The sequence below is a fragment of the Serinus canaria genome, chromosome 2 (genome assembly GCF_022539315.1).
Source record: "Serinus canaria isolate serCan28SL12 chromosome 2, serCan2020, whole genome shotgun sequence".
In the NCBI taxonomy this organism is placed as follows: Eukaryota; Metazoa; Chordata; class Aves; order Passeriformes; family Fringillidae; genus Serinus; species Serinus canaria.
Window position 1 is genome coordinate 86949733 of NC_066315.1, and position 24488 is coordinate 86974220.

A 24488-nucleotide genomic window follows, 5' to 3' on the forward strand; every position below is an offset into this window, starting at 1 on the left:
GCACTCATGTTTAAGTAATCGAGTACTAATGTTAAAAAAAAAAATAGCAGTGTATGCCTGGAATGTTAGCAGTTTGAAATGAAGTGATTAATCAGCTATTATTACAGACATAAGATTCACATTATTTATTCTCAGGGCAGCACCACCCAGACTTTCTGGATCACAAAGAGCCCTAAAACCATCCAACCACTACCAGTTTACAGAGTTGATATGCTGATGTTTTCTTTAACATCAAGTTCTTCTGACATTTTCAAACCTTTATTCTGTAGCTATAATCAGCAGACACCTCAGCACAGTCCAGAGAAAAGGCGAGAAGGAGCTCTGGCTTCTGTTTTTACCTTCTGTACAGTTAAGCCTACAGACATGTTGACAGCAAGGCAGAGCAAATCATCCAGCAAAATTAAAAATAGTTAGAAAGAAACTATTGTAGCTATTGCTACTCCTCTGATGGCGCACACTGATCACTCTTGTTTGCCAGGTCACTGCCTCAGACACAGTTTGGCCAGACAGAATTCAAAGGCAAAGGATATAAGACAAGGCTCATGCACAGAACCTTGTGGAATTGAGAAATTAACCTGTCACACGACAGAGGGTCCCCCTTCTCTGTTACTCTGAGAATTAGCCACAGTCTTGGCTCTCTGGTAGTCTTGGAAGAAGAATGAGTTCTGAATATCAGATGGAGGAAGAAATACTTGTCATGCAACACGCTGCGTTCCATCCCTATGGCTTAGCCTTTCTTTGGCAAGTAGCTCCATGAAAAAGCTAGTGGCATGCTCTCCTTGTTCTGTGTATACAGTTTTCCTTTCCATACATGCCATTTGCATGTGGAAAATGGGTTGTTAGTGCAATTTGCAGACATAAATATAGTGAATATTCTTCCTCTACCTCGTTCAGGACATCCACACAAAAGCAAGGTTCACAGGCTTGTTAAGTACTTTCACATCTTTTGTTAGGCCACTATAGATTAAAAAAATGGCTCTGAATGAACTTCATATGATATTTAATAATGATTGGGCTTTCCTTGATAAATTCTTTGCGTACCTGAGGAAAAAACAATTCAGAAATGTTAAATTATTGGATTATTAATTGTTAGCTTGGGAAAGCAGCAGAGATAAGTTTACTTAAATAAGATGTTCTGCTGAGAATTCTTGTGTTTGTATAAACTTCTAACATTCCTGAAGCCACTTAAACAGCTGAAGGTAGATCTCCTTGGTTGTTATTAATGCTTCATTAACTACAAAATGGCTTCAAGATTCACATTCCTACCTTTAGACCATAATTTAAATAAAACAGGCTAGGATAAGAAATCTTTATCTTTGACTCACAGTTCTGATTGCCAAACATTTGTGTTCATCAGACTAGAAGGGAGATTAAATGAGAACTTATCCCATCCACCCTGCATGGAAGAAGTATGCGTAAATTTACATTTTCTTGCATAGAGAAAACTGAAACAGACCCTATATTTACTATACTCCAACCTTAGTTACGCTCTAAGTTTGATTTGTCAAATAAACTGAGTTTCTGAAATATCCATATAGTTCATCTTAGAGGTGTACATCCACTAAGCTGTGCATAGCATCACTTTTAGGATTTAGTGACAATGCTGATAGCATGAAGGTATTAGAGAAATTTTCAGGGAACACAAAATTAATATATCTACAGTCCTATGCACAGTTCAAATGAATGAAGCCTGCAGGTGGGTTTATGCTGTGGACATTAATCTTAATTTCTTTACAAAAAAATCTTTCTTAATCATAATTTCTTTACAGAAAATATTTAGGATGTCTGCTACAAACTGGCACATGAACAATTTCAAAGACTATTCTCCTTTACCAAGAGAATAATAGTACAATGTGATTAAAATTTTTTATAGAAGATGAACACATTCATATGTCTTCACACATGACTGAAGGTAAAATTTTGGCTGAAGTTAAAATTTTACAGCAGTTTCATTCATATTTTTATCTGCTGTGGACTTACATAAGCAGCACAAGATAAAGAATACAAACAAGAAAATTACAAAGGAACTCAACCTTCTTGAAAATGAAATCCTGTTATTAAACAAAAACAGGCTTCACTATATCTTATTGTTTAAAACATTTTGCATGCTATGTCCCTTACCAAGTTTTGCTTATCAACACCACAGCATCTAGTCCCCACTAAAATTTAAAATTGCACCTTGCACTTGTGTGTGTAAAATTCCTTGTAAATCCCACCAGCTGGTATCACAGAACAAGAAGAGTTACAGCTCCATGAATTTGTTATATGCAGAATGTACACTTACATGCAAAGTCTGGAGCTTCCATGGTTATTTGTCTGCTGGTGAGTCTAATATAGTTTTGGGTTATGTATGCCCTTAGATATATCTATATATATATATATAGATAGATATATATATGTATAGTCATATACATAAAATGACAAATTCTTCAGAAAAATCAGGCACATGGTCCTGCTTATTTTTGTTCTAATTTAAACATCACATTAAATTCCAGGAGTGCAATTGCTATGAACAGTTAGAGAGGTGATATTTCTGTTCATCACCAATTCTGCAGCAATTTGCCTAGGAAAATAATCTAGAAATGTCTAGATAGAGAATTGGTGAGATTCATGTACTTTAAAAAAATCTATTCACTTGATTAAAATTGACTAAATTTGGCATAAGGAATGTAGCCAGAGATCTCCTGTTGAATTGGGTCAACGGGCCTCCACACATCAGTTCTGTCACTCCTCCCAGACAGCTGATGCTATTCACATTTACTGTGTCATGTTTTTGAATTCCAGGAAAGGCTCTTCCTGGGCTTTTAGCAAAATAGAGCACAACTTTTCTGGGGCTACATGTATTGTTCTAGCAAAGAGCCACACTAAAGTATGTGATGTGTAAAACCTTATTTTGAAAGATTTTTGCCACACAGAGAGGTGCTTTGAATTATACTACAAAAATGTTACAAATGTTTATCATTAAAATGATAGAGATAAGTTAATGTCTACATATTGGTATTTGGCAGGGAAGGATGGGTGGTGCAGGGCTTTGTTTAAGGCCCTGCGCTCTTCAATATCTTAATAAATGACTTGGACAAAGGACTAGAAGGGATACTAAGCAAGTTGACAGATGACACAAATTTGGAAGGAGCTGTTTACTCCCATGAAGGCAAGGAGGCCCTGCAGAGAGATCTCAGCAAATCAGAGGACTGGGCAATCACCAACTGTATGGAGTTCAAAAATCCAGGAAAGTGCTAGGTTCTGCACTGGAAACAGGACAACTCTGGATGCAGGGACAGACTGGGGAAGGAGATGCTGGGAAGCAGTGCTATGGAAAGGCACCTGGGGTCCTGATCAAAGGCAATTGGCCATGAGTCAGCAGTGCCCTGGCAGCCAGGAGGGCCAACCCTGTCCTGGAGGGCATCAGGCACAGCATTGCCAGCCAGGCAAGGGAGAGGATTGTCCTGCTCTGCTCTGCACTGGGGCAGCCTCACACTGAATTCTGTGAGCAGTTTTGGGCAAAAAATATTAAGCTTTTTGAGACTGTCCAAAGGATGACAATGAAGACGGTGAAGGGCCTTGAAGGGAAGCCTAATGGGAAGCAGCTGAGGTCACTTGGTCTGTTCAGCCTGGAGGAGACTGAGGAGAGACCTCATCATGGTTACAAATTCCTCATGAGGGGCAGACATTGATGTCTTCTCTGTGGTGACCAGTGACAGACATGTCACAGGGCCAGGAGATGGACTTGATGATTCTTGTGGGTCACTTTCAACTCAGCATATTCTGTGATTCTGTGATTTATTATATGTATATACATGCTTTAGTTAATTGCATAAAAGCTCATGCAAGGTTTATCATTTATCTTTCTTAAGACAAAGTCAAAAAATCTAAGGCTAATATTGGTGATTTATTTTGAAACTGTCCTTCTAAACTAACCCATCATGATAAAACACAGAAAAATGTATATACAGAACACCCAAGACCTAAATATGGGATGACATGAACAACATCCTTTTTTAATACTGATGGAAACTTCAAAGCAGTTGCCTTCATTCATATACTGACAGCAGAAAACTCAAAAAATATACTTTATTTTCTAGGAAGAGTTAACTGGGCTCCTATTACTTGGCATCAATTTATTGATTTGCTTAAGAGGACAGACTTTGCCAGATCTGTCATTGACAAAATCATCACACCATTTCTCCCACTTAAACTGGTCATATATTAGTGTAGGTAACTTAAGATCGATCAAGACATTTCTAATATAAAGCCAAAAGAGTGAAAGAAGAGTTAGATTCATACTAACCACTTTTTAGAAGTGAATGTTACAGAGAAAATCCATCCAATCTATATTGCTGAACTTAAGACTGTTGGCATCAGCAACAATTAAAAAAACCAGAAAGGGCCCTTCAGAGTACAACTGAAAACACAATGGTAAAATGTCTGCCATAAAGTATGAAATAGGAGATACAATCCTTTCAGCATAAATACTTTCCCTGCTGTAACTCTAAAACTTTTTATCATTAAATTCACTAAAAATAAAGCTGTTACAATCATTCGACAAAGTTATTAAGCAATAGCAGATGTTACTTGATAATATAAATGCATAGATATTAAAAAAGCAGATTATTATAATTCTAGAGAATCCCTCTGAATTTTTAATTGAACATGAACAGACACAAATGTGACAGCCAAGTGTTTAATCAAATCTGCGTATTTCCATTTTTGGAAACCGTTGCTTATATGTGAAAGTTAAGGAAGACTGTAAAACCCCTTTTTCTCAAGAGCATCAATATTTTCCTTTTTCTTCTAAATTAAATCTGTTTGAGGAGCCTGTAGATATTTCTTTCGCGGGTTCCCAAGAGCACAACTGCCAGATGCATTCTTGCATATATTAGACTAGTAAAAAGATGAAAAAAAAAAGAATCTAAACCAAACCCGTGCTTGTACTTGTAATCTTCAAATAACAGGTTGAGTGGGGTCATCTAAACACCACTCAAGTAAACTACTCTGTTTCTACATATCTCTTTTTTACTACTAGGAAGGTAGTGAACACTAAGCTTTCTAAAAAACATAGCTCCCTGTAGCTTAGCTATAAATAAAATATAAAATAATATGGGTATCAAATATGAACACTCTGAGTCACTAAATTTAAGATAGTTCTGTAGGTTTTCTGCTATAAATGGACAAACCTTTATGGCATTTCAGCTTACTGTTTGCATTCTGATGTCAGTTAGACTAGAAAAACATATCCTTTTCTTAAATGATAACACATCTCTGCTGATACTGACAACAAGAAGTCTGATTACGAATACCATTCCAGAAAGATTTTAGAAACATGGTTCTGAGTGGAAGAAAGCCACCAAACTAGGAAAAAAGTCACTGAAGTGAAAAAAAAAATCAGTGAAGGTGAAGATGTCTTTCAAAAGGTCAAATCTGAAACTGCCACATGATATGCCACATGGAGGTGTCTCAGTCTCCCTTCCTGGAGCCTTTACAGTAAGTTCATGGATCTCAAGGGATCCATGCACATCATGCTGAAACCCACTGATTCTTAGTCCCTTCCTGCTGGGCAACCAAGAAATGGGCAAATAAAAGTAAGCAAGAATGATTACATCAATTCATGACATAACAATGTATTAGTACATTATAGTAGAGTATATGTTTTGTCATTCATGGTCAGGCATTTCCTGACATAATCTTAGCAGCAGTTTCTATTAGAGGAGTATATTTCTTCATTATTGCAATGATTATTTCCATTAAGGACAAAATGTTAAAGGAAACTAACTTGTCGCATCCCATTCTGGAAAAACTAAATTTGGATGGCATTCAGTCAGTGATTTTAATTGCCAGGCAATTTACCATGCCTTCCTCTGCTCACTGTCCACAAAAATGCATAAACTAAATCCATACAAGTAGCATGGGGGCAGGAACTGCTGTGAGAAGGGAGAATATAAGTATTTCCTAAAAGTTTTGCTTCCAAAAGGATCGATACAGAAATACACCAATGCAATTAGCATAAACTTATTTGACTTAAAGTACAAGCTGACACCTTTGCTAAAGCTCAAGAAGTTTTTGAACCACAGACTGACTGAAATAAATATGCTTCAGTTCTTTTCTGAATTGGAGAACAGATTCCCCTCCCCACAATTTTCACTGTTGCGCATCACTCTTTTTAAAACCCAACACAGTACTATCTCCTAAGTATAAGAGTTGTTTCAACTGAAAAATGACACAACTGTTGAAACCAAGAAGGTTCAAAATGCAGGGTTTGTGCAGCCAGACAACCTTGCTCTTGGGGTGTGTGTCTCTGGAAAGGCACCCCTGGTCTGTCACAGAGCTGCATTTGCAAAGGCACCAGCTCACCATCAGACCTAGCCAATGGATTGGTGTGGGGCTCACAGTCTTGGTTACTTTGCTCTACCTGGAAGCTGAGAGGGCCATGTGGCTTTCAGCTGTCATCCACATGTGGGAAAATAAACTACATCTTCACAGCTGTGAGCATGCATGTGTATGAGTCTTGAATCCACACGTGGATCTGGGTGTCCTATTCTGCAGCTGGCAGAAGGACTGGGTGGCACAGCAGCCATGCACAGCAGGATCCTGCAGTTTGGACTCATTCACTCATCAAAACAGAAAATCTGGGAAACCACAGATTACAATGGCTTCTTGGAAGCCCATGATGGCAGCATCCATGCCGAAGACATGCCAGGAGCTTTGGCGCATGCTGAAGGGAAAGGCCTCATCCAAAGCTCATGACAGCTTCCAACAGGCCAACACCACTCATCTGAGGGTCAGGGACACATGAAGAGAGACACTGAGCCACATTTCTTGGCTTTCCCCATCTGCTCCTAACACCCCAAGCCCTCCCCATCCTGCCTGAAGGAGCCCCCTCATGTGGATGGGTCAGCTCCCAGGGCAGATTCGCCTCTCCCCATGCAGAGCTGCCACCTTTGCAGCAGCAACCTCAAATCACCATATCTGGGGCTTGGGGCTGGCACCCTTACAGACACATTGCTTCAACTTTTCCTCTGTTTTTGCCATCTCCATTCTGCTTGTTCTTATTTCTATTAGCTCACACCTTTCTCCTGCCCACATTATCTCATGTTTTATAAAGTTGCAAAATAGAAAATATAAACACCTTGTCATAGTCATTTCTTGCCCTGATGACCTTCCTCCTTAGGAAGGAAGATGGAAACACGCACATACACACACACACACACACACACACACACACACACACACATGAAAACCATCCTTCCTTCCCTGTTCTCCTCAAAAAGTCAGAGAAAGCAGTAATGCTTTCCTGGGATAGGAGGGAAAATGTGAGAAGGATTCCTTCCTGTTTGGAAGGTTCTGAAGAGGTCCAGGGACATGCTCTGTGCAGGACCAGACCCGAGGGCAGGCACATGCTGCTGCCCAGACCTGGTGCTTTCTGCACATCTCAGGCTGCACCATGTAAAATAAGACTGAACTCACTCCAAAGAAGCCAAAAAAGCTTCAGCAGCCAATTCAGAACAATTTCAGTATCGCCTTGGAAAGTATTTAAGTGCACACACAGATGCCAGAGGATTCAGGGCACATAAAAACTAGGTTAAAATAATGTTAAATATCTAAATTGACCCCCTGATAGCAGTTACAGCTCTTCCATATGTCTGCCTTAGCTCATGTTTTTGTCTCTGAGACTTCAGGAGTCAAATAAAGAGCATTATACTAATTATATACTATACCGTGGAGTATTTACAGCAATTCCTGTTACTAAGAACTGCCTGAGGTAAAAAGAGAGAGAAAAAGCTTTAATTCCTGCACTTTGAAGTAAATCAATCCCTTAACATTAATTAAATACAACTTGTATATTGTAAATACTGTCTGGGTCAAAAAGCCAGTCTCACCCTTTTACATCCAGTATCACGACATTTTAAGTACACAGTACAAATGGCAATGAAAAAAATGTGATTTTTTTTTGCCAAACAAGTTATCGTTATATATACTCCTATATCAAACAGGCTAATTAATCACAAATGTAAAATTTACAAAGCATAATTAAAAGTGTGCCATAAACTTATGAGCAGAAAACCAATTCTGTAAAGTCACAATAGCTGGTGCTAGAAATTTACAAAGCCTTTTAGAGAAGTATTAGAGGAAAGGTTTGATTCTAAATTGGAGCACAAGAACCCCATAGGGTAAAACTATGTTATGTCACCTTGTTAGCCACAATGATTTAAAAGATACATCCTGGTTCAAGCAAAATTTTTACTGTATTTTATCAAAGGCAAAATCAAATTCTGATATAAACCACAACTGCCTTCTTCCTTGCTATCACCTCCAAACACTTTCTATTTTAAGAAAAATGCATTTCACAATGAGCACCACATTTTTCTTTTTAAAAAAAATGAATGTGCTGTAGCTCTCTAGCAGTTTGTAAAGTTTATTTCATAAATCAGTAATTTGGTTCTATTCAGACAGTGGGATGAAGTTTCCCAACAATACAGATTGGTGCTTGCTGTGATTTACATGTGCCTCTCTGTGGCAGGCATGTGGCTATTCTGGGCCCATGATTTCTACTGGCTTTTAATGGCACTTGGAAGACAAAAGATGAAACATGGCTAGTTAGATCAGCCTACTTCCAAGTAAGAGAGTCAATGGTACAATTTAAAAATTCTTTGTATTTCTCAGTTTTATTGATTTCATCATGCTGAACATTTCTAAAAAGCATGCAAGAGCCACTACTTCCTCTGCCTGAGGAAAATACCTCCATCTGTATTTATTTCCATACTGTAGATTGCACCCTGGTATTTGGACACTCCAGGAGTGTGAAAATGAATAGAGGTGGGGCTGGCTGAGTAACAGAAGCCACCTCTGCCAACTGTATTGGCTCTTCAAAGTTTTACTGATATTATTGCTTCTGTTTGGGTGACTAGCCACTAAACCAAGTTAACAAACATGTTTTCAAGTGACTGGTTGTGCTCTACAAGCATTTATCAGGTGCACTGCTTTCAGTTTATCCCAGATTCACTAATTTAAGGTGAATCCCATGGTGAATCAAGATCAAAAGTGATCCCCTCAGGATAGCATTTGGGTTGCTGATATATAATTTTCAGTTTATTCTGACTATGCTGGGGAATGAAACAACTTCAGTTTTGAAAAAAAAAATCACCCGGAGGATTAGACTGCAAAATGATATGTGGACGCCTTCTTAATGGTGGGACTTGGAGTCAAAAAAATGAGCAAAACTTCCCTTTGCATCAAATACTGAAGAATTTGGCTGGCTGCAGTTATAGCTGGCAGAAAAAGACAGCAAATGTCAGCTGCCACCTTGGATGTCCTGAGAGGTAACAAAACAGACTGCATGAAGCTTGCCAGCAGATAATTAACACTTCAGCAGAGAAGGGAAAGAATAACTGGTTAGTTAAACCTTCTTACAGTTACCCTTTTATTTTTCCACAGCTCTTGTCTTGAAAAACAGTTATAAAAGTTGTCAGAATTAAGTTCCATGAGTTAAATGAAAGGACTTTGCCTTTCAGACACAGGGAACAGCTGAGTGAGAGTCCTGTGTAATTCTTCGCAATGACCTCTGACCTCTCATCTTTGCAGGACAGGGTGGCACTGGGAGCTGAAAGGAAGGAAGAGACTTGTTCACTGTCTTGATCCCTGTTCAGGCTTACAAGTCCCTGTCAGGAGCTGCAACAGGTCTGGCAGATGCAGAAGCCATTCTCATGCTGCAAACACCCATTAGAAATTAGATGAAGATCCCATCCTGTCACTTCTGAAGTACCCAATCAGAAATCCATCATTGCTGTTTGAAAGGGTGCTTGTTCAGGAAATTCTCCCATAAGTGGTCCTGGAAATTCTCCCATAAGTGGCTCTGGTTGGAAATGTCTAAACATCACAAAAATGCAGAAGCAGCACAGCAAAATGCTTAAACAAAATGTGTTTTTGACAGGGTGATACTTTAGTCCACTTAGCACAATAAAGTAACCATGGGCACATGGCCAGAGTCCTCATGTGTGGAGCCAATGAGCATGCGCCAGACTACAAGGTGAGCTTGCACATAAAGACTGTGCTCTTCTCAGCACAGTCCAGGCCCTAGGTGATTTCTCAGCACAATGAAGAGCTTCAGTGGAATAAGCTAGCACCTGTCAGTATATTCTTTCTTTCTAGGCTGACAGATACAATCACGCTAAAGAGACTGCTTCAGGCAGATCAGCTTTATTTGCCAAAGGATTCTCAAGCTGCTGCATACCCACTACCCAGCCCCAGGATTTTTTCTCAGCTCCAGCTCTTGAGACCCTAGTTTTCATCCCTAGCTTTCTGCCTCTATTTTCCATTCATTGCTTCCTTCCCTTCCCCTCAGCACACACAAACCCAGAATGTAACTGAGGACTCAAACCATGTCAGTATACACAGCATAAGCATGCACAGAGTTGTCCCAGAGATCTCTAGCCACAGCATCAAGAATAAAGAAACCTGCTGTGGCTAAGTGCAATGCATAATAGACTACAAAAGTGTGGGTGCTGCTTTGGGATTGTTAAATTATTCAAGCAGCAGAGGCAAGAGTCACTAAAACTTGGCAGGGACAAAGTCATGTCATCTGGATTTCCAAAGCTTTTGAAAATGCATTTGGAAATGAGCAACATACAACACCTAATGCTCTAGATAGTCACACTGCTAGACGAAGATGCAGATACCCAATTTACAGATAACACAATAGCTCCTTTTCCCTTAGTCATAAATTCCAGGATGATCAGATTCTGAATAGCACTCCCAGATACAAAAGAAAAATAGGGCAGATGATGAATATTTTATCGCTGAATTCTTGCTATCCATAATCATATTATTTTATTATCTCATGCTGTGCAGGAAAAAAAACATGGGAAATGAGGCTAGATTTGTGAATGATAATAGCAATTTGTCAAGCTGTTTGATACAAGGATGAAAATACAATAAACATGATTTTAAAAGTTGAGATGAGAAGATTGGCTACTGACATGAAATGGGAAAACATGGAAGTGATTTAAGAGTATTAAAAAAATGTAAAAGAGACTGCAGTACATTAATTTATATAGCAGGAGCAAAAAAATAAAGTACGAAGAACACTAGCAAAAGCTGTGTCTATTAAGAAAAATGGCAACCATTTTGACAGTCCTGGGAAGGAAAGGTGGATAAAGTGTATTCTGTTACATGTTTCAACTTAAGTTTCACCTTGACTTCAAAAAAGCTATTTTCTTAGTACACCACTCTTGGATTATGTGTGAATGGGGAATACCTTCTGCTAATAGCACTCAGACACATATATTTAAATCCCCTTTTCCAATGACATGTACTAGAGTTGAAGTCTCCTTATTAATTACCACATGAAATGACATGTTTTAGTGTATTCAAGCCAAATTAATCAAACACTGTAAAAAAGCATTTTTAAAAAAAGAAGAAAATTAAAAATTAAACCTTTTGGAATTACAAAAACATGTCTGAAGAGACAATCCTGATGGAGTTTGGGAACAGTGCACAAAATCAATCACAGAAGCACAGAGGCTGGAAAGGACCCCTGGGAATCTCAAATCCAACCTCCGGAATAAAGCATGTCCAGCTGGAGCAGGTTACTCAGGGCTTTCACCAGTTGGGTTTGGATGCTACAAGAACAGAGGTTCCTTACTGCAATATGGCAGGGATAAAACCTGACTAGAGCTGCTGTTCCTGTGACAAATAATGACCCAAATGTTTCAGCCACTAGCAAAGAAATGGAAATGTGGCCCAAAGATAAGGTAATCGTATTAACTCTGGCTATGGTGACCTGGCATTTCATTTGAAGTGTAGTAGTTCTGTTCCTAACTGCTCTGCCTGTGTTTCGTTATTGGGAAAACACAACAAAGCAAAACCTATAGCAGCTGAGAAAAAAAAAAAAAAAGGTGATATAGCTTGAATCACATTGATTGAGAATGTCAATGCAACTCATTGTTTTTACTCTTCAAGAAAGTTCTCCGCATTCCCGACCTACATTTGAAAACATCAAGCTTCTCCAGGCAGAACTTTAAGTCTCAGCAGTTTATGAGAAATTATGGACCGCATCAGTAATGCCCTAAACATGAACTTTTAAATACTGGCTTTTCAAATAACAACCAAAGGATCAGATGATGCCAACTATAAATATTGACCTATGAATAATGACTTAGACTGTCTGCATGACACTTTGTTGTTTAATGGGAACTAGTATCCAGCTGTCAGTTTTGATTATTTTAGTTTTAATCCCTCATACCAAGATTACACATTGTGTACCTAGCCTTGGAAGTCAATTTCCTTTGTTTCTAACTCTGTAGCAGAAGACAGCTAAAGCAGGCCCTTTTTCTGAGCTCAGTAAAAAAACCCTTGAAACAGTGGGAGCCTCAGATGCATGAAAGGTTTATAATTAGTCAACTTCTGCAAACTCTTGAAAAAGATACCAGAAATAGAGTACCCCTCCAGGTTCCCACATACCCTTCTCCTCCTAATTAAAGAAAGTATAAAAGCAGAACTGAGATCTAAAACACATTTCAGATATTTTCATCTGCTATGCAATCTCAGGATGCTATGCATCTCATGTATCAATTACCTCTAGAAAAGCCGCTTGGAAACTAGAGCCTGCCCAGGTGAAATTAAAGGGAGTTTTATCCTTGGCTCGCAGATGATGCAGGAGCACCCCGGGATCCCATGATTTCTATGCTCTGTTATCCGGAATTTCAGTGAGAGTTGCACTTCAAAGCCTTTTTGGTTTGAAAAATCAGAAACAGAGGTCGAAACGACAATGTTTCCCTGTTCTTTTTATTTCTATATTAAAAGATTAACTGGACATTCACGGTACTAACATCCAATTCTGAAATAATGTATGGTCTCGTCTGGCAAGAGCCAGGTGAATGCAGCCAGCTTCTGCATTTACTAGTCCAGAACCAGAACCCCCCAGCAGAATTCACCAGAAGAGGTGCAAACACATGAAGCATCATTTTGCATACAGTGAAAGGTCAGATATTCACATCATGGGAGATGCAGGGTATCATGCTTCTGAATGCATGTCCATAAATAATTGAAAGGAATGAAGGGCTTTTTTAACCATTTCCCCTCTTCACTTCTAGCCTTTCCCAAGTGCCATAATTTTATATATCTCTATTTATCAATATGTATTTCATATTTGTTAGAATACTGTGGGATAAAGCCCTGGAAGGAAGAGTGAGACAAGAGAGCTGGTTAAGATTCGAGGGTCATCTATTCCAAGCTTAGGAATGATGCATCTTAATAAAAAGGAAGTCAGGCAAAAATGCCAGGAGGCCTGCATGGATTACAAGGAACCTCTGAACAAACCAAAAGGGGGTGGAAGCAAAACCAGGTAACCTGGGAAGAATTCAGAGGGGTTGTCTGAGCTGCTAGACATCAGGCTAGGAAAGGTAGAGCCCCGAGAGAATTAAATTTGTACAGGGACATCAAAGGAAACAAGAAAAACTGTACATTAGTAGTAAAAGGAAGACTAAGGAAAACATGGGCTCTCTCCAGAAGGGATCAGGATACCTGGTTACCCAGGATATGGAGAAGGCTTTCATTCTATGACTTTTTTGCCTCTGTCTTGATCAGCAAGTGCTCTAGCCACACCGCCCAAGTCACAGAATGAAAAGGCAAAACCTGGAGAAATGAGGAAAACTGTAGGAAAAGAACAGGTTTGAGACCATCTAAGGAACCTGAAGGTGACCAAGTCCATGGCATCTGATGAGATGCATCTGTGGGTCCTGAAGGAACTGGTGGATGAAGTGGCTAAGCCACTTTCCATTGTATTTGAGAAGTCATGGCAATCAGGTGAAGTTCCCACTGACTGGAACCCCCTGTTTTAAAAAGGGAGGAAAGGAATACTTGGGGAGCTGCATATTGGTTAGTTTCACCTTAGTGCCCAACCGGAACATGGAGCAATCATACTGGAAATTATGCCAAGGCCCGTGTTAAATAAGGAGGTGATTTCTGCCAGCCAACATGGTTTCAGCAAGGGCAAACCATGTCAGACATATTTGGTGGCCTATTACGATGGTGCTACAGCATTGGTGGATAAGGGACGAGCAAGTGACATCATCTACCTGGACATGCGGAAAGCACTTGGCCCTGTCTTACATGACACCCTTGCTCCTAAACTGAACAGGCATGGGTTTGACAGATGGACCACTTAGTGGATGAGTGGATGGGTTGGCTAGATGATGACATGCAAAGAGCTGCCACCAATAGCTCGCTGTCCAAGTGGAGACCAGTGAGAGGAGGTGCTCCTCAGGGGTTGATATGGGGACTGGCACTGTTCACCATCTTTGTCAGCTACGTAGGCAGTGGAATTGAGTGCTTCAGCAAGCTTGTCAATGTCACCAAGCTGTGTGGTGCAGCTGACACACTGGAGGGAAGGGATGTCAGAGGGCCCTTGGCAGGCTTGAGAGGTGGACATGTGTGAGTATCATAAATCTCAACAATGCCATGTAAAAGGTCCTGCACATGGGTCAGGGCAATCCCAAACACAAATACAGGCTGGGTGAAGAATGAACTGACATCAGCCCTGGGGAGAAGGACTTGGATGTGTTGATTGATGAGAAGCTCAACATGACCCAGCAGTGAGTGTGCTGGTGGCCCAGAAAGCCAACCATGCCCTGGAATTCATCCAAAGCAGCATGGCCAGCAGGTTGAGGAGGGGATACTGCCCCTCTGCTCTCATGAGACCCCACCTGGAGTGCTGCATCCAGCTCTGAGGCACCCAACATAGGATGGAAATGGATCTGTTTGAGTGAGTCCAGAAGAGTCATAAAAATGCTAAGATGACTGAAGTACCTCTCTTACAAAGACAGGCTGAGAGAGCTGGGATTGTTCAGCATGGAAAAGAGAAGGTTCAGGGAAGACCCTACAGCAGTCTCCCTTACCTGAAGGAGGCCTACAAGAGAACTGGAGAGAGACTTTTTACAAGGGTGTATACTGACAGGACAAAGGGAAATTCCAACAGAAAGGGGGAAGGTTTAGGTTAGTTATGAGGAAGAATTTTTGTACTGTGAGAGTAGTGAGGCAGTGGAAAAGGTTGCTCATAGAAGTTCCTCTATGCCTCATCCCTGCAAGTGTTCAGGGCCAGGCTGGAGGGGCCTCTGAGTAATCTGGTCTAGTGGAAGGTGTCTGGGCCCACTGCAGGGGGCATGGAACTAGATGATCTTCAAGGTTCCTTCCAACACAAACTGTTCTATGATGCTGTGATGAAATGCTGATCTCTAGCATTTCCTTTGTGCAGATGTGAGACAGGAAGAAAGACCCTTAACTGCAAGTTGTTGCTGACATGAAGGAGAGGGGCAGAGAGACCAAGCATCACTAAGAGTGGCACTTCAGTGTGTTCAGGAACTGGTGAAGCTTACCTTATTGGCCGGCATTTTCTTATGTGTGTATGTTTGACCTCCTTTAGGTGTTCTCTATTTTCTGTAGGAGAGCTTCAGAGCTACCTCACAACCTCAGCCAAGGAATAAGAGCACCGCAACTATTTGTTGTAGGTAATGTATTTTACTGAACTTGTTATTCTGATAAAGCTTGTCTTGAAGGTAAAGCATTGCCCATTTCCAGTGAAATACATAGAACTAACTTTGCAATTTCACTGAGGGTAGTTACACTGTGTGATCAACCTTGCTCTGGCTGCCTTTGGTGAGGAGTTTCAAAAACAAATCAAGTTTCCACTGAGACACCTTAAATACAAATTAAAAAATGCATGGATTGACCTTTATTTCACTGAATGAAGCCTTAAATGTCACAGAATGAAGCCTTATATTTTTAGCAGTTTTGGCAAACTAGATCAGGAAAGGAAGGTAGATATTTCAGATGATGCTCTTTAGCTACGAAAAAAGAATACTAACATGAACTGAGTCAGATGTGAGATACCTATCCAACAGCATAAAAAGAACATGCATCACAGCCCAGTGCATACGCCAAGCCTGAGACATTTGTCTGATGCAAATAGTATCAGCAAAAAATCAAAAGCAAAAATTTTTTTTTTTTTTAAACAAAGCCTTACCTTTCTGCTATGGATTTCCTGGGGAAATAAAAATCCTCTCCTGCAAGGTAGGCAGCTGCAGTTCCTCCTCCAAAATACGTTTTCCTCAAGAGGGGAGCAATCCTGTTGTTTACCAATAATGCTCCTAAACCAGTTGGGAATCCAAAGATTTTATAGAATGAGATGGGGATAAAGTCAGCTTGGTGAACTCCCAGGTCTAATGGAGAACTGCTCACGTATGAGGCTGCATCTAGTAGAACAAACCACTTCCCTGGTTGTTCGATGGGGCAGAGTCTTCCAGATTTTATGTCCTGTATCCATGAAAGGGGATATTTGGTACCAGAAAAATTGCTCTGAGCTGGGTAAGAGAATAGGTGGGGGGTTGCGCAGTTTTGTTCTTCAGCTGGTAATCTGCTTTTTGCTAATAAAATTTCCTTTGGTTTTATTGGAACAGACAAGACATTAATTGAAGCAGTTATGCCTCTCATACCAACCACAGATGTGTGGCTGTCAGTTAGGTAACAAAATCGACTGCTGGGCTGCTTTGTGCCTTCAGGTATCCAAGGGAATGATTCTGCTACCAGTTTAAGTGCAGCTGTGCACCCAGATGTGAAAATGACGGTGTAGTCCTCAGCAGTAGTGTGAAAGTGTTGCAATATTCTGAAAAACAGAAAGAAAAACATCAATTTATTTTCTGATTTTTGTCTTTTATTGCTGTGTGATATATTTTGGCTTTCTTCACCATAAGTTCTACTCTCACATCAGATATGAATAGAAGTAGACAAGTTTTGCCAAACAGTACAATAAACTTCAACAAGGATACCTGAATCATTCTGCCCACAAGAGACTCTTTTCAGTGTTGAAGTGAACGTGGCTGAGTTCTTAAGAAGCCAATTTGCCTGGCTCCAAATAGAATGGCCAGTCTGGTCCCTCAGTGGGATCAGAATCAAACCTGCATATAATTAAAATCACACTGTCCTTCAGAGAGACCAGTTTTATTTGCAAACTATGAGGGTTTTCAGTTTACAAAATATTTAGAGCAAACAGAATATGCTTCCGTTAAGATAATCTATCTAAATAGTGGACATCCAAATTAAGAGTCACAGTATTCAAAAGGGAAACCTTAGCAAACAGCTTTGCTCCTTGCTTGTGTTATTAACAATAGAAACAGAAGGCAGCCAGAAACAACCGCACATTTCCATGGGCCTTATGCACATAAGGCTGTAATCTCTGTACTCCACAAAGGTAGCTCAAACCAGAAGAAATCTGACGTTTTCCAATGAGCCAGACTATGAAAAGCAAACTGGTCTCTGGAGGCATGTCTGTGCTACACATTCTTTGATGTCTTGACAGCACCTTGCTGGCTCTAAACTAGCTCTTGTGAACACCATCTAACACAGCTTGTGGTACCCATGCTAGGTTGTTCATCTACTACAGTTTTGCACTCTGCAAGATTAATCTTTTCAGAGGTGGAGGAACAGCTTCAATTCAGTCACCTTTCTCACCTTTTTTACCTGACGGACTTTCTCTGAATTAACTTTATAAAACTCCTTCTAAAATAAACAGAAAATGTAGCAAACATCTGAGAGCCATCAGCTTCAGTGAATGGAGCAGAGCAAACAAAATTGAACCAGAGGATACATGTTACTGCTCAGAAATGCTTTCCAAGCAGCTGGCATTTGATCTGTTGAATTCCAAGATAAAGACCAGCATTTTGAATCGATGAATTCTGGTTTCCAATGTGTATCATTAAAAGTTTGCATGTTTTATACAACAGGATATTCCCTTGCTAGAAGAGGCAGAAAATGAAGGTTGAAGTGCATTTAAATATAAGTTGTACAAAAGATTATGTGACAAATTCAAGTTAAAAATCCCGAAACATAGAGCAGTGGTAAAATTCCTTAAAATTTTATTCATCTGGTCTGTAACAAAAATGCTACAGGCAAAGGGTTTTAGAGCTGGGTGGTGGGTGCAGCAGTCAAATATTAAACACTGGAAAAGAAACAATTGCAATAGCTTTGATGATTTGCACTAAAACACTACCCTGAAAAGGCCTATTGAAATGATATTATGAATACTTTTCTCAGTTGAAGAAAACTCTAATGGTACTGGGAAGTACAGGATGCAACAGATGGATTCATGGGCCCAAACGAGACTCGACTTTCTTCAAATTTTTTAAATTTTTGAAAACTGATGCAAATGGTAGGTATTTTATGTTTTCTGGAAATGAAGAAAACACTGCAATTCTTATGAAAAAGCAGGTCATGGATTTAGGCTTTAAAAATTCCAAGAAACCGTTTGAAAGCATCGGTAAGACTCTTTCTGAAACAGACTTGCCAGGGGATAGTCACTGCAAGCATTAACAGATCTGGACATAATTTTTAAAGACCGTCTTCACAGAAACCAAATTTTCCATTAGAGTTTAGAAACCCCATTAGGGCTGAAGACAGGAGCAAACACAGACTTTTTTTTGTATTGGGTATTGAGGTGACAGCCAGCCTCATTCATTGCTGTGACCTGATCTCTCTGGCCACTGAATTACTCCCCTTTCCCCCTGCACAGAGCCGTGCAGCCTTTCCCTGCACCACCTGCTTTGCAGCCTGGAGCACGTGTATGTCATATAGGACACCTGAGTGAAGGAACCTGAAACCCTTAACCCAGGTGGCTCCAGGGCTAACACTCAGAACCATGCCCTGAATTTCAGTCCTGATATCATTCTGCCTTTATTCTTTTTTCCTTCCATTTACCTAGATACAGAAAAGGTGGAAAGCAGAAAAAGCAAGTCTTAATTTCATCTTCAGCGACAGAGAAGGAAAGCTTGATACCTCTGTTTCTAGGTGAAAGGAATGGTGGAAAGTGGATTAGAAAGGAGGTTGGATCTTTGTGGTTGTGGGCATAATTTTTTATGTAATATATGATGTGGCTTATTTTTGTAGGATAGATTTAGGATTTTGGAATCATCACACTGATATAAACAAAACTGCAAAAAGGTTGTGCAATTCCAAGAAAAATCAACAACAACAACAACAAAGTATCCGACTTGGTCTATTTCTACCTCTCTGAGCTGTAAGACAAGTTATGTATTCACGTGTATGTGTATACACAGAATACATTTTGAAGTAAAAAACATGGAGATAGGAGCAAATTCTTAACATGTAACATCTTTTCATAAGACTCAGCTAACAAGAGCAAGAACAAAAGGCAAGCTGAAGGCTATTATCAAGTCTGCTCCTCTTTTACTCTCGGAATTTCTCTGTTCTCCTTCCCACTTAGCCTCTTTGTGGCACACAGGCTCAATCCAAGGTGACACACACTGGGTAAAAAGCAAAATTTTGTATAAGAATAGCACCTGGAGTTCTCCACTGGAATTGCACTTGCTTACCATAGTACTTAATTTGACCAGAAGACTATAGCTGGAATGCAACAATGGTGGAATGGGATTAAATAAGGGGATGCTGTCATCCAACTATGAATATCAGAGCCAGTGAGTACTTTTATTAAACATTTTCAGAATTCTACAAAACAAAAAATACTATTTTGGAGTGTTTAGGCTCACAAATAGTGACAGCTCTATGTTTAATTCATAACTGAGTGAGACAAAGCTCATTGGTATTTTAGCTATATTTAGTTTTAGTTCATTCAAATTCAGAAATAGCAGAACAGTTCTGAAATAAAATCTCTGACACAACACTGTTGTATTATCTATTCAGTTCAGTACCAAAAACTGACTTTCACATGAAAAAAATTAAGCTTTAGGATTAATTTTCATAATTCTCCAAATAAATTAGAGGGTTTTTTTCTTTTTAAGCTATTTCAGTTCCTGGAGCTGGAGAAACAAGCAACTTATATTTCTAATTTACTTAGATAGGAAATAGATTCTTCGGTGAGTCGAATTAGCTACCTATTGAATTTTGAGTCTCCAAATGCCTTATAAAATTGCTATGACTCCTGTACTTGCAAAAGAGGTGGAATTTTCCAGGTCAGACTTACATTTTGATTGAACTATTTCTAAGCTTGAAGAGAAAAATAAATAAATAAAGCAATAGCAATGAGTTCAGGTAATTTTCTTCTCCAGAATGACTTCTGACATGCAGACCAGAAAAGCTGCAAGAACCTTAGAATAAGGTTTATAAAATGAATACCACAAACTCTTGAACTAGAGCAGCACTGCCATGATAAAATCAGAGTACTCAGGGATAGAAAACTGCAATACATCTCAATGACTTCTGCAGCCCACAGTCCTACATCCTCTGTTTCCAGCCAGTGCTTCCCAATATCCTGAATGGATATTGGGAAGCACTGGCTATTACACACAAAATTCCTAATGCTGTCTGTCTTTGTGCAAGACATTCCCCATTACAGTGAAATGCAGTACACCTTTATTACACTCCAGAAAGATTTATAGCCGAATATAAGATCACTGTTGGCAGCAGAACTAAAGACTTGCAGTGGAAAACTGATAACTTGATCTACTACAGCTGACAGCTGCAAAGAGCAGTAGCATTTTATAGTATTACAAATTCCCACTTTTCAAAGGACTCTTTGGAAGACACGACTAAGAGGGCAATTGTTTCATGAAATCTATGGATACCACTGTGCCATCTCTTGTGAGATGGCAGAAAGGCTGAGGAACCAGTCCCTTGCTGCCAGGCTGGCAAGGTGAGGGAGGAAGCTGCAAGCTCCATCTTTGCAGGATATTGAAGGCCCACCACGAGCGGCCACCTCTTCTCCTTGTCTTCTCAGTGTCCCCAGGAGCACATATTGTGCAATAGATCATGCAACCTGTCCAGAGAGAAGGCACAGAAAATGCCCTCAACTTGACCGCACTTCCCTGTGTTTGTTTGTATTCTGAGACCTCTCTGTTAGCTGGTGTATAATCATTTCTAAAAGTTGCCAGGAGACTTTTGTATCTCTACGACAACAGCTGAGACAAAATGCCTTTCCACTTCAAAGCCAAACTGGCAAAGAAAGTCCATTCTCAACCTAATCAAGCCTGCTGTCTCATTTTATATGCTTAATACACACAAAAATAGTAATGAATTTTATACTGAAAGATTTCTATAATCAAGTCATATATTTAGATAAAATAGTTGTATTATCTAACTTATCTAATCCAAAAGCCCAAACTAATAGTTTAATTAGAACTATGACTCCACAGTGCCATGGGCAGCTCTGCAGAAGGGAAAAGGATACTATTTGTTCAGCTACCTTAGGGATACAGTGACACCCAAAATTAGACAAGAGCGATGCTCTCCAAAGCTGCTGCCTGGCTGCCCTTCCCTCATGCAAGGAGCCCCATGTTTCTCCTTGCCATCAGCTCTTTGTAGCTCTCAGCAGAAGATCAGTAGCAAACAAACTTATTCCCATACTACACCATTTTCATTACAGACTCCCAAAATTCAGCTCACTGACATGGCTTTTCTTCCATGCTGCTAGGCTTAAAATACTTCTAAAATAGGTTATACATGAATTTCTCTCTATACAAATCTACCTTTTGAAGACAGCTGTAAAAAGCTGAAAAGCAACTTATATTATTAGGTTTTCTTCCCTCCATACTTTCATTCCAATTGATGCAAACCTTTCTATCTCTAGTTGACAATATCAAAATATAGTCAAGGAATTTGTGGTTTATATGCTTTATATTTGTATTCACAATTTTATTTAGATTGCATGAGTTTTGATAAATATGAGTACAATGATTCTCTAGTCAGTAGCTGATCTATATTAGAAAACCCTTATAAAAATTTACATATGACAATTTTAACAGGAGAGTCAGACTCAAAGACAGAAGCATAGTTACCTATTTAAGTTTAGGTAGCACCTCATAAAGGAAATTTTTCAGCTGCACATTTAAATCTAATTTTTTTCTATTTTAGCATTTTTTTCAGTGTAATGCTATCCAGATTCACAAATCCAGTTTGGACTTGTATTGAGAGCTGTTTACCTTAGGCCTAAGATATATCATCATATTGTTTTCTGCTTTATAGAAACTCTGAAAAAATGTAACATGCTATTGTTTAATGAATACATTTTGTAAGAATTAAATTTAAAACTTACTTCAGAGTAAGAAAATAAATTTGTTTAATTTTTTTTTAATTTAAATTCTGTAACTGGCATTTTAAGCCTTTCTGCACAGAAGCGCGAGTCGAAGTAGACAGTGGCTGAATCTACATTTCTGGGTAAGAATTATTTAACATTCCCCATTTATTAATCAATAGTAAAAGGCAGCCAGCAAAGGAGTCAATGGAAAAACTCCCACCAACTTTAGTGAGAGCTCCTAAGGCTTGTAAACTGCTGTGCCTGTTACAGGACAGGGCCCACCCTTGCTTTCAGGCTTAGCTTCATATGCAGCAGCAGTTCTGTACATATTTTCCTCTCTACATATACAGGAAAAAAGGAAAAGAAAATGTGTCTATCCTCATTCAAACCAGCACAGAAAGGCACCATACATAACATACAACCCCTATTTTCTTTAATTTTGGTTGATGACAGAAGTGATAACTTATATCTATATCCATGAAGGTAATATTCCAGTTTACAAATCAAAAAGGCAGGCTTTCTGGGTAGGAAATATTTTATATCTTATTTCATAAAGACAAGGTCTAAATCCAGTATGTCACAGCACTGAGTTATATTCTTATTGTCAATTCTGGATTCAAATAAAAGCAAACTGAAATATATAAATTCTTTAAAGAATCAAATATATTCAAGCAAGAAAAAATTTGCCTAGCCTGTCTCCCTTCAGCAAAACATTACTTAATGGAAAAAAGCCCTTGTAAAGGTTTAGGTTTGGGGTTTTTTGTTTGGTTTGTTCCTTTGTTTATTTTTTCTTAAAGCAGTGTTTTCTTCAGAAGTCTATATCATATAATCTGCAAACAACCTGGGCAGCTAATCCAGTGGAGATCCACCAAATTGAAGGATTTCCCTATGGATTAATACCAGCACGAGAAAGAGCAGAGGGATAAATAATCTTTTACAGTTCTCTCCTAAAGATTCCTCAGTCAGTCCCCTTTTCTGTTTCAGTTTTCTTTCTCATACTGACAATGCACAAATTTAGATTTTTCAGAGTACATGCTAAATGTGAAATAGCTGCACACTGCCTTGTTTATCCTCAGTAGTTACATACACATAAACTTATTTTCTGACCATTTTACTTGAAAGGCACTCATTCTGAACCCAGCTTCTTCTCATTACTGCTTGCAGAAGAGTGATTAGGATCCTATCCATTGACATGACTCTTGTTTATTTGCTCCCCAGAGATAAAAAAAAAAAAAAAAAATAGATGGAATGCACCTCATAAGTTCCACTTAGCATGGGCAAGTGATGGAAAAATCCCCCCCCCTCTATTGGAAAGCATTACTTTCTGTTGGCATTCACACTCAGCCACCTGAATGGAAGCATTATGATCCCTAAAAATTATTCCCTTGTCCAGTTCACTGGAGACACACGCTGGAAATACTCGTTTGCTTACAAAGGGTCATAGTCAGCCCTCACCAAACAAATCCCCTCTCCAGCTGCACCAAGATGACAGCTCAGCAGAATGCCTGGAGTTTCCCTCACACAACAGTTTTAGAAGAGCAGGGGCTCTTTAGTGGCCACAAAACATTTTCCTGCAGGAAAAGATGCTTTGATGAACAAAGCCTATGAGAAGCACACACCCTGACTGAGAGGTGTTGACCCTCATTACTCATTTCAAAGTGCACATCCAGAAGGTGTTCAGTGTCACACCTGGCACCCTGACAGAGCAAACTACAAATAAGGGTGGTATTATGGCTCTGCATGTAATCAAAAGAGCAAAACAATCAGAAGGACTCATAAAATCCACAAAATCTGATGCTGCAAGTGCCCTGTTAGTACAGTTTGTTCTAACATTCAACTGTATCTCCTCTCTTTGACAGAAATCTCCAATGCCTGTAACTTTCTAAATGTGGCAGAAACCCCTGGGTAACTGTTTTCTTTGAAATTAACTGCTATTTTTCTGTGTAGAGAGGGAAGATCAATAGCTACCTGATTTTAAAACCACTTTGTGGATATCTTTTCTGAGTAAGATCAACCAGATCTGTTTACTTCAGTACTTGAACAAGCGCCAAAGATTTGTGAAAACACCCATGAAAACCTAGTATTTTCATTAATTACAACACAAATGACTGTGAAAATTTAACCATGGGCTCTTTGAAGGAAAATTCACCACCTGGTATTCAAGTAACCAGGAAAGAAATGTAAAAAAATAACCCGTATTTTAGGCAACCATTTAAGGAGGACTAGCCATAAACATCAAACAAGTAATGAAAAAACATTTCAAACTGTATTTGCACAAATTAATTACCCAGTTGAAAAAATACAAATTAAAATGAATCTGTTTTTAAATCATTCATGTCTTAGAATTTAAGCTATTTCTGCAGCAAATCTTAGGAGTCACTAGGAGGAAGCAAAGCTAAAAACATACACAGGAAGGTTTTGCACATGGACTAGCATATCACCTCAGCTGGTGGTCCAG

General features: G+C 39.3%; 2 protein-coding genes across 3 annotated transcripts in view; both read right to left on the bottom strand.

The window, feature by feature from the left end:
• The window catches only part of CHMP5 (charged multivesicular body protein 5), a 905521-nt gene that overhangs the window by 150501 nt on the left and 730532 nt on the right, over nt 1-24488 (bottom strand). The window lies entirely within an intron of this gene.
• Nucleotides 1-24488, bottom strand: part of MOCOS (molybdenum cofactor sulfurase) — a 209300-nt gene that overhangs the window by 109401 nt on the left and 75411 nt on the right. Inside the window, exon 4 of the mRNA XM_018907594.3 lies at nt 16013-16651. Within this exon, the coding sequence (XP_018763139.1) occupies nt 16013-16651 (639 nt within the window). The remainder of the gene's footprint in view (nt 1-16012; nt 16652-24488) is intronic.